Consider the following 11,786-nt stretch of genomic DNA (forward strand, 5'->3'; position numbering starts at 1 on the left):
AGATTTTATTAAACGTGATAGCTAGTAGAAAGTACTTTAGTTAAATAACTCGAAGATTATATTTCGCAATTGAAAGAAACCCCTATACATATAGGTAAAGGCACGAGCACTCGATGGGCTAGTTATTGAGAATATTAAATATAAAAAATCCTTAATTTTTACTGTGCATCTTCTGATTAATATTTAAATTGGGCTTCTTTTTAAAAAAATTACTCGAATTCCTTTGTCGATTCCTATTCATATTATTTCTTTGTTTAGGGAGGTATTTGGGGGTAGGAAAACTTTTTCACGCACAGTGTGATCACAGTGCAAAAATTAAAGTCCCTCTCCGAGCCCCAATGTTTTCCTCGATGAGTTGGTAATTTTACACTATTATGTTAAATCTTACGAGTCCAAACATAAAATATTTACACACTTTAAGTGCTTTTTACCATTCAAAGAAACAGAACTATAGACATTAGCGAGTTAACACTTGCTGTACATCGGTATCTTACCGATAGTATAAAGTAGGGGTCGCTATCGAACGGTAGTATTTTTCCCAACCAAAATTCCGTTAGAAATTTGTCGTTGGTGCTAACTGGGAAATGTGGTCTGCTATACTGCATTACCAGGAGTACTCCGATTAAAATAAATTCAATTTTAACCAAACTCAAAGGTTTTTATTAATTTATAATCAAATAAATTGGAATAAAAAATCTACAAAAACTCCTGACATGACAATGGTTTCTAATTATTACAATTAATTCAACATTTAACATAGACGTGAAATAAATATTACAGTTAACAAATTTCTAATTAAAACTCTAATATAATTATACATGAAAATTGCAAAATTGAATAATTAACGTTTGACTGTTAAAATTTGGCACATGTTGAATTCTAAGCAGAATTTTTGTAAAATTTGTTTTTGACTTCTATATCGTATTTTGAAAAATAGTCTGCTAGGGTTAGTTCCGTTTACTTCAGCGAGCATCGTTGAGGTCGTACGCTTGTGCAGGAGACACCAGTTGGGTCATTGGGTAGCCCGGCTCCCCAGACCAGCTGAGCACGTGTCGATTTTCCAAACGGCTATGGTTGTGTGGTACAAAGCTACGGATTACGATACGCCACGCGTTATAAGTAAAGAAGAATTGTGTTGCGCGTCGTCAGTAGTAAGCGGATTTTTGCGAAGCTCGGTGCTCCGATGTTTTATGTTGTGTCATGCCGTCCCGTGTCGCGATTACCGGCGTGAATGTATTGACAAGAGTAACACGTGCTCGCAAACGCATCGTAGATTCTTCGTAATAATAAGCGAGCCGAATAACATCGAACCAACATATGTGAGAAAACTCTTTCCAAAAATAAAAAGTCAACGTAGAACAGTCTTGGGATGAAGACGTTCCGCAAAGGTTTTTCACAAAGGCTGGAAAATTGAGCCGGCGAGTTATACACATGTCAGCTGCGTACCTAGAATCCTGAAGACCCTTCAATTCCAAACCTCCCTTGATATTGGCGAGATTTTTTCCACTGCCTCATAAAAAGTTACGCCGTAGCATATTCGAAGCTTATACCTGATATAATCTGAAAGGTATTTTTTAGTACTTAAATTTATTTTTATTAGTGCTTTATTGATACCGAAGAATAAAATTATTGCTTATTGGACAGTTTTTCATTGTCGAATTTTATTGATGTTATACGTAAAGTGGATTACATAGGTAAAACATTAGTTACATCAGCACATTTTATGGTATTTTTAGTCGAAAGGATTATTAAATTTTTTCCAATATTTTCATTAATATTATGAGCTAATGTTTGCAGTGGCCATGCGAGTTATACCCTATATGGCGGCCCGATATCGACATAATATTCCTAGGCTCTACAAGTTTTTGCTAACCGCTCAGATCCTGCGGGCTTTACAGAGTAAACGCGTTAAAAATAATACAACGTTCCATGAAACTGGTCACAGCTACTTTCAATTTCAATAACTCAAATGGCGCTGTTTCTAATGCAAAGACTTGTGTAACGAGCAACAATCAAATTGGACAATTTTGTAAATATTTAGAATTAACCGCGTTTAGGGCTTATCTTTAAAACGATGAGAATAAATCTAAATTTCACTCAAATATATTTTGTCAAAGGTATTTAATTTCTTTTTTACTTAGTCATTCGTTAAAAATTTTTAATGACTAATTGTTTCTATCAGGATTGGACTTTGCGTAATTTCTAATCAATTTAATTAATATATATTTTATTTAGATAATTCAGATTTTTTTTAAACCGTCATTTTAAGAATTGAAGTCACGTGTTCGACACGTGGGAAGAACATTACCTAGAAATAAACCTACTCAAAATTGTAATAGACCTTTAAACTATTCGATATTTATTTATCGATTGGAGAATTGTGCGTCTTTAAAATCATACCTATATACAAAAATTTGACGAAATCAATTTTAAAATTAGATTTTCTCGAATTTATTGCTAATTCGAAGCGTGTAATTATAAGCATGGCGTTGTAAACAAGAGTAATTTCATAATTGAAAGCCCACGCAAATGTAATTAACTAATTGTAAGCACGAGCCAAGGGCAGTAAGCCCCAATTATAATGGAACAAAAAATTTCAATTGAAATTTCGACATCCTTCGTGTAATATTTATTATAACTTTAAAAATTTACCACTTTTTCTCGGTACCTTATCTGTAATATATTTGAGTCATATTTACTATTTAATCATATTACTCATTTTGTAGATAAGAGTAATGTAACTATTTAATGAGAAATCCGGTACAAATTACGATAATTCTAATTTAATTAAAAAAAATACAATCTCTCGATTTATGTTATTTGTTAATTGCAGATACTTCGCAGAGCCAGCGAGGAATCGGATCGACGGAGGAGCGTGGAAGAGAAATTTAAATTTCGAAAGAAGAAGCTGAGAAACATTTGGAGAAATTATGGCGCATGAAAACGGAATAAATAGGAACACCGAGGACGAATCCGAGACGGTGGAATTAAATGTTTTGAGAAGGACAAGGTTTCACGTTAATCGAGTGGACAGCATGGAAGGGAGACAGAGCCTTCTGGGCGAACAGGAGACTAGAAAGTCCCTCAGACACATGACTAGGGAGGCCCTTCCAAGGCTTGATAATTATAGAAATATAATGAGCATTCAGGCAGCACACAGACCTTCGCTTGACGAATTGCACAACCCTACTCTTCTCCATAAAGTAAGAAATATCGACATCTCTGTAGAACTATATAATTAATTAAGTTATTTTCTTTGTGAATATTACATAATTGTCATTCTCACGAATAAACTTTCAGTTTGCCTCAAGGATTATTGGAAATTGGCGCCATTCGATGGCACTCTTCCAATTGGTCTCGTGTACCATACGCGATAAGTTTTATGCATTTGTTTGTATTTTCCAAGGCATATCGTCGTCGTAGCGTCTCGCCAATAAATTATTTAATTATTGGCTGATTAGATTAAGCAGTCTTCATTTTTCTCTAGATTTATTTCTAAGTCTCTTCGATCTAACATGATGCATGTACTCGGTTGCGTGACTTTCACATATATTGTTAAACTAATGAGTAATTTTATCTCGTTTTTTGACTCCCTTTAAATATTTTATTATCTCGGCTGGTACACGAGGATGCTTAATATAAACGCGCGGATTAATTATCTCTTCTATTTCTCTCTAATCTCGTATCACCCGGAAATGATCAATGTTTGTATCGTTTGCAGTTGTAGATCTGTAGTTTTTCAATTAGCATAATTGCATTAGGTAGTTTAGTGTTAACAAGTTTATAGTTTATATTTTAAGTACATTCCTTAATCGTAAAGAATAAACATTCACAATATTTATTTACTTACGTCAAAGCTGAAAAAGCTTGAATTCAGAATGACTTACTCAGGAAGAAACTTTTTAAGATTTTAGTCTGTTTTAGTTAAGTGCCTCTCCCTCTCTCTCTCTCTCTCTCTCTCTCTTTAAGTATTTGACAAAAGATTAAGTTTCACTCAATGACTAAGAAATCGAATAGCCGCTGAGGTATTATTATGAATTTATCTCTTATTTAGGTATAACGTTTATTACTGACACTAAAACTTGAATATCAGGTCTTGTTTATTCAGCAGCACATCTTGCAAACATTTGCATTTTGCCGCGACTTTTTCACGAGAGTTCTCGACGGAAAATTTCATTGAATTTTCGAGGCCAATACATTGATAAGTTTTCTGATCAGTGTTAATAAGAAGCTTTTTGATACACGTCAAGTTTTTCATACAATTTGTTATTAATTTTAATTTAAGTATCACACAGATATTTTAAGACATTCTCGAGATCAATGTCGAAGTAATTGAAGGATAAATAGCTTTAGCGTCAGACGTTGTTTGGATAATCTTTCAACGCATATATAGAAATGAATTGTCGCATAGTGTTTGGGATTCGAATAAAGTGCGTTTGAACACATGGAACCTTTATCGCACAAGAACGTTTAATTAAAATCTATTAAAAGTCGTTGATTCGGAAGAATAAAGATTTAATATGGGCTTTGGGAGCATATATTCAAAAGCCTCACTGCTCTTCTCCTATTAGCTCTTTGGATATGGACTAAAAAAGGGTCGTTGAAACAACCATGGGCACCATTAATCATGATTGATGTAGATTTGTTTATACGCGAGAAAAGTGCAAAAGGGATATTTAAGGGACATTTTACTGGAGTGAGAAGGTCGATTAGAGAGACGAGCTATAAAATAAAAATGAGCTACCGAATGCCAATCACTTCGATAAATTAAAATTCAATTAGCGAATTGGAGATTTTATCGATGAATAGTGGCGGAATGCCAATAATCAAACTATTCTTTGCACGATTACCACGTAAACCCCAATTGAGCAATTTCTAATTTGCAATGAAATATCGACTCTTTAAAAAGATTCATTGACAAATCATTACAGTATTTTGTAGAAGCTGAAGAAAATGAGTTATTTCGCATCGTAAAAACGTACAATTTATAAGTATTGTTGAGTATTTTTGACAGGGTTGAAATTAACATTGGTAAGAAGTTAAGAGTTACGTTACGTCCAACAGCTTGAAAATGAAATGAAGGAGAAAAATAATAAATCTGACATGTCGTTATATTTAAATATATTTCTAAATAAGGTATCTGGCTAGTCCGTTTGACTTTTCGCTACTGTAAAATAAAAAAGTGGGTTATCTTTGTGCTACTACTGTGATCGCTCATAAAATTAAAAAAATCTATTGCTGACATACTTTTTTTTATTACAAGTCGCGAGAAGAGGCCACATTGGTAATTAACGACCCTCGTATATGATTCGTGATTCTCAGGTCAAAGAATAGACCCTCACGTTTGCCCGAATAATTAAAGCTTCATCTGGAACGATGACAAATTCACGACTATGTGTCATTCATTAAATGCTCGGGGCTGACGTTTGTAAAACTTCAATCCGACACGTAGTACATGTACACCTATTAATATATGCACAACTCGATTTGTTCGTTTCCTCTCTTTTTGATAAATCGAGAATTTTGTGGATTTTAAAAATTTTATTAAAAATGTCAATGTCACCTCTTAAAAAAAAATTGGTTAATGTCGTCCAACAAATGCTTACAAAAAAATATTGTTTATATGCTTGTTACACATTTTAGTCGAGATTAGCATTATTGACATTAAATAGATATAGATATAACTAATAATGAAGTTGTCAATTGAAAAGATTGCACATAAGGCAGTGAAAAATTTAAATATATCTCGTTGAATCAAACATACATATATCTTAATAGTGCTATCAGAAATAGCACAATGTTTGTCTTCTACCTATTAATTCAGTTGAGCGAGCTGTGTACACTGGCATATACACATCTTAATTTTCTCTCTTTTCCTTTTCATAGCACTATGAAGACACCTGAATTTCCATTGTATTGCTGATGTGTCATATCTATTATTATTAAAACTTATCTTTTCCCTTTAATTTCCATTTATAAGAATTAATTGCTTCAACGATTGTCTAGACAGAATGAGAAAATTTGGAGTTGTAATAATCTAGTCATTTTTAGAACATTAAAAAATACTTGTTTATCAGGATTTGTTTATTAAGTCTATCGGAAAACTGACTTGGGATAAACAAACATAAGAAATGCAGAATGATTTCTCCTTGACTGTAATAATAGAAACCCATCAATAACACAATAAAACGAACTTGATATATAATTTTTCTATATATACCATCGAGACTCAATTATTTAACTATAGTAATGATACATAACTATTTTTCTCCAAACATCGTGTTTCACAAATAACTTCATTCATTAATAAATTTGTCTGTTAAATTCCCTTCTGCATTATACATTCATAGCTATTTTATATTTTGTGCATTCAATGTAGCAGCTTCTGATATTAATTTACAATAAAAATAAGTATTTAAGCAACAGATACTGTTAATTTCTTATCGATTCTGAACCGGATATTTCGAAAGAGCTATACGTAAGGTCTGTAGTAATATCTAATAGCTATATAATATCAGACAGCTAATGGCCTGAAAAAATGATTATTGTCTATTTACTGTCGTAGAAAAAAAATTGCATCTTTGAAATCAATTATCCAATTTGTCATTAAAAATTAGTTGTTTGACGCTTAGAACTTTTGCAAAAGCGATATTTGGCTAGTGTTTTTATTGGACTGAGACAAAAATACCAAAAACATTGCAGAAATAATGACGTTTCTCATATTTGTCATATTATGTGTTAAATTCAACAAAAATAAAATAGATATATTTTGATAATCTTACTGTTAAAGATTATTTTCGAATGAATAGAATGTTATGTGATACACGAAGTTTTATTGTTACATAAATCGTTAGTTTTTATTACTTAACTAGGAAAAGAATTCAAATGAATTGCCTTCTATACCGATGACAGCCTCATAACTAATAGTTTTTATTTACCCAGCACTGAATTCAATCTCTTATAAATTTGTTGGATAACTTTACTAAAAAATTAATAAATTTTTGTAGAGCTCTGGATCGCACATTTTACCAATCTCCCACGTAAAGTCTGTAAGCTCAGCTTTTAAATTCGGATGGATTCAAGGGGTTTTAATGAGATGTCTTCTAAACATATGGGGTGTTATGCTATTCTTGCGCCTTTCATGGGTCGTGGCACAAGCTGGCATTGGTAATTTTGGAAGATTTATTTCAATATTTCTTGATGATCAAACAGTTGAAATAATTGAACTATGTTAATCGTATCTTTTTCCAGGACAATCAGTTTTCTTGATTCTCACGACAACAGTAGTAACTACTATCACAGCACTATCAATGTCAGCTATCAGCACTAATGGACTTATTAAGGGAGGTAAATATGAAATGTGTTTTACTATATTAATGAGACACATTTATTTGTGTAATAATGCTATTGTCCAGTTGCAATTTTTTACTACAATAAAAAAATTATATTACATGTAACGACTACCGACTACTTGACTACAAGAGTATTGAAGTAAATGGTCTTCACCTGTTTAATCGCAGGTGGAACATATTATATGATTTCTAGATCGTTGGGGCCTGAATTTGGAGGCTCGATAGGATTAATATTTTCATTGGCGAATGCGGTTGCCTGTTCAATGTATGTAATAGGATTCTGCGAAAGCGTTCGCGATTGTTTGAAGGCATATGAAATTTGTATCATCGATTGTGGAATCACGGATATTAGAATTATAGGTCAGTTGACGAATGGATTGATGAAAAGGACAAATAAATTGATTTGCTAAATAAATACTATCTATTTTCTGATAGGTTGCGTGACATTGGTTTTGCTTTTGTTGATTGTGGTCATTGGCTTAGAGTGGGAAGCGAAAGCACAAATAGGCCTTCTCATAATACTTCTGGTAGCAATTGCAGATTTTATGATAGGTACTTTTATAGGACCCAAAAGTGACGTTGAAAAAGCCAAAGGTTTTATAGGATACAGGAGTAAGAATATCTGTTTTTCCTTAATCTCTTATTCCATCGTTTATCAAATATTTATTAAGTTTCTTCCTCCAGGCAAATTATTTCAAGAGAATTTTTACTCGGACTACAGATACAGCGAAGGCGTAGAACACAATTTTTTTTCTGTTCTGGCAATTTTTTTCCCTGCAGCAACTGGAATTTTGGCAGGCGCGAATATATCTGGTGATTTAAAGGTGACTTACTATTCTTCAATAATTAAGTAATAAGACGTATTGGATTTTTTTGAAATATTTTTTCTACAAGTAGACATAATTTCCCTATTATTTTTAGGATCCGCAAACAGCTATTCCAAAAGGAACGCTATTGGCAATTTTTATCACGACAATGTCTTATCTTCTTATGGCTTTAATGGTCGGAAGTACTACCTTGAGGGATGCCACTGGCGACTTAAATGATTTAAGGACGACATTCAACAATGCTTCTGAAATTGCGTTATCCATTTTAAATATAAACAATGACACCGCGGAAGGAAATCTGACCGTTGCGAATAACTTCACTGAAAAAGTCTGGAGTCAATACGGTACCAGTTTTAACTGCACGACTGGAACGTGCAAATATGGAAGCCATAATAGTTTTCAGGTTGATCTTGCAGCATTATTTATCATAACATTCGTGGATTTGTGGAGACAATAATTATTTTAATATTACAATTTAGGTAATCGAGCTAGTCTCTGCCTTTGGCCCTTTCATATACGCTGGTTGTTTCGCAGCTACATTATCGAGTGCCTTAGCATCTTTGGTCTCTGCGCCAAAGGTATTTCAAGCGCTTTGTTTAGATAAATTGTACCCTGGTATTGCTTGGTTCAGTGGAAAACCCGACAAAGAGCCAATTCGTGGCTATTTTCTTACGTTTATTATCGCCATTGCCTTTATTTTAATTGGTAACTTTTCCAAAAAAACCTTTTTTTTATAAATCTTGTTTATACGTTTTCTACCTTGATAGACATTATTTTATTCTTTTGCAGGAGAATTGAACGCAATTGCACCGTTGATATCCAATTTCTTCTTAGCCGCTTACACTCTTATCAATTTTAGCACCTTCCACGCTTCTCTAGCGAAACCAATCGGCTGGCGACCAACCTTCAAGGTAAATCAATTTGTAACAGAATTTTCAATGTTGTTCTAAGGCCTCTTATATTTTGCTTTAAAATAAATTTTTTGCTACAGTATTACAATATGTGGCTCAGTCTTGCTGGGTCCATACTTTGCGTGTCTGTGATGTTTCTGATCTCATGGTGGACAGCTTTAATTACCTTAAGTGTAGTTTTAGGGCTCTATTTAATAGTCTCTTATAGAAAACCTGGTAAGTATGAAGATACAAAATTGGTAGTATAATAATTGAATCGGTAAAATCTGATAATTACATTTTTAGATGTTAATTGGGGCTCGACGACTCAAGCTCAATCGTACAAAAGTGCCCTTACAGCAGTGCAGCTCTTAGACAGAGTAGAGGAGCACGTTAAAAATTATCGGCCTCAACTTTTAGTGCTCACTGGATTGCCAATCGCTAGATCATCGCTTGTGGATTTTGCTCATATTATTACGAAAAATCAAAGCTTATTTATCTGTGGACACATTTTAGAAGTAAGCCTTATTTGCTCCTTTATTGACTCGCTAGTTAACTAATCACGATTCACAATTTCAGACGCCTATATCGTACAAAACACGAAATGGTATGATAGAAAAATGTACTTCCTGGTTTAGAACCAATAAAATCAAAGCTTTTTATTCTCTCGTGGACGGATCTAGCTTTCAAGACGGTGCTACGACACTCTTACAGGCTGCTGGTCTTGGTAAAATGAGACCGAATATTTTATTAATGGGATATAAGAGAGATTGGTCTAATTGTCCACGTGAAAACTTGAATATGTACTTTAACGTCATGCAGTAAGATTTATTATTTCTTATATATTGTATAATAATTTTATTTTAGTACGCGTCATTCGTATTGTTTTTGTAGCAAAGCGTTAGACATGCACATAGCTGTAGTGCTTTTACGCATTAGGGAGGGTTTGGACTATGGTACCATAATGGAAGATGCGGATGATTCAAAGCGACTCGCGCCATCTTCGATACCGGGAAATCAAAGCTCTTCTCAACTTAGTCAAGGTATCATTATAGCATACTTGTGTTGAATATACTTCTTTATTGTTGTGTCTTGATTTCTGAATGGAAGTATAACTTTTAGCCAGCAGTACGTCAGATATTTCTATTCCTGGAAGCCCCGCACCTAGACGATCCAAAATGATCAATGAATATCCGAACGCATCGTCCGAAGATCAACGTGAAAATCGACAAAATATTACACCCATAGCGGAAGATATATTTACCACAGTGACAAAGTTTCAAAGAAAGCAAAAAAATGGTACTATCGACGTATGGTGGTTGTATGATGATGGTGGCTTAACACTTTTATTACCATATATTGTAAGTACGAGACGTAATTGGTCTAACAGTAAACTGAGAGTGTTTGCCCTCGCCAATAAGCACTCGGAATTGGAATATGAGCAGCAGGGGTAAGTTTAATCTAATAAGCAATTAGTTGGGATAAGACTGTTATGCTCTCTTATTCCAATTTTTTTTTTTATTAGAATGGCAAGTCTCTTATCAAAGTTCCGTATTGACTATTCTGCATTAAAAGTCATCCCGGATATCTCAAAGGCTGCTCAACAATCTACAAAGAACTTTTTTGATTCACTCATTGTAGATTTTCGTGAAACGGAACAGAATAAAAATAACGAAGGTATTATTTTGTATCTCAAAATTTTTGTACTCTGTTTAATTTAATAATATATACAATAGTGTACGTAATTAATTATTTATTTTTTGCAGAAATAATTACAGATTCTGAGTTACTGGCAATGAAAGAAAAGACTAATAGACACTTACGTTTACGTGAATTGCTTCTTGAAAACTCCATGGAAGCAAATTTAGTTGTAATGTGAGTTTATTTTTATTTACTGCAATGTAGTTTTGAATGCAATAATTATTTTTCTTTTTCCATATAAATAAAGGACTCTACCTATGCCAAGGAAAGGTGCAGTTTCAGCGCCCCTTTATATGGCATGGCTGGAAACTCTCACGCGGGACATGCCGCCCTTCTTACTTGTTCGAGGAAATCATACGTCAGTTCTTACATTTTATTCTTAAAATCAAACTTTTAAAGAAAGGAGCTTGTTAAATTCAAATCAAATTTAACAGGGTATTTACAGATATTTACATTATTTTATAATATTATTTAATTATGCATACCATTCGTCGTATTTGCTTTTTAATTATAGGGACAATGTACAAATTAATAATTTAGCATTATAGTAGATTTTTGTAGACTCGATATAGTAAATATTAATAATGTAAGTTTTATCTAATAGACTCGACGACTTTAATCGATGCGAAGCGTTTTTATCCATTATAATATTGTTAGCGGAGAAGCCGGTGACTGTATAGAAAATAACATTTTTTAGACGAGATTTTTGAAATTTTTACAAAAATGATCTATGTGAAATAAAAAATTAACAGTATATTTTTAGAAGACTTTTAACCAATAAGTTTAAGTAGGCCTAATAATGATTCCATGTGTACATTTCAATAAATAATAACGAATAATAATGGAGCTTTTTGTAAACTGCGAAAAGGAGTTACCATATTTATAAAAACTACACTTATTAAATTTCCATGCATTATTAATAATAACCCAGATAAAATCGTATGTTTAAAAATTTTAATAATTGGTGAAAGTACAATATAAAATATAAAAACGGCAAGTTATTCGTATAAAACGAT

At 33.0% G+C, this 11,786-nt stretch overlaps 1 protein-coding gene across 1 annotated transcript; it reads left to right on the forward strand.

Annotated features, from left to right (window-relative positions):
• The first annotated feature begins 1,037 nt into the window (after positions 1-1,037).
• Positions 1,038-11,783, forward strand: Ncc69 (sodium chloride cotransporter 69). The gene is made up of 18 exons (XM_066738928.1): positions 1,038-1,567; positions 2,834-3,203; positions 7,008-7,167; positions 7,252-7,347; positions 7,521-7,712; positions 7,788-7,964; positions 8,037-8,176; positions 8,274-8,582; positions 8,659-8,884; positions 8,969-9,090; positions 9,171-9,306; positions 9,376-9,587; positions 9,649-9,890; positions 9,964-10,112; positions 10,192-10,519; positions 10,595-10,746; positions 10,836-10,944; positions 11,018-11,783. Exons 2-18 carry the CDS (start codon positions 2,931-2,933, stop codon positions 11,151-11,153), a joined length of 3,159 nt encoding a protein of 1,052 aa, XP_066595025.1. The 5' UTR covers positions 1,038-1,567; positions 2,834-2,930; the 3' UTR covers positions 11,154-11,783.
• The last annotated feature ends 3 nt before the right edge of the window (positions 11,784-11,786 follow it).

The sequence above is a fragment of the Prorops nasuta genome, unplaced genomic scaffold, assembly GCF_024137725.1.
Source record: "Prorops nasuta isolate Cenicafe-Biocafe unplaced genomic scaffold, Cenicafe_Pnas_1.2 PNAS00019, whole genome shotgun sequence".
In the NCBI taxonomy this organism is placed as follows: Eukaryota; Metazoa; Arthropoda; class Insecta; order Hymenoptera; family Bethylidae; genus Prorops; species Prorops nasuta.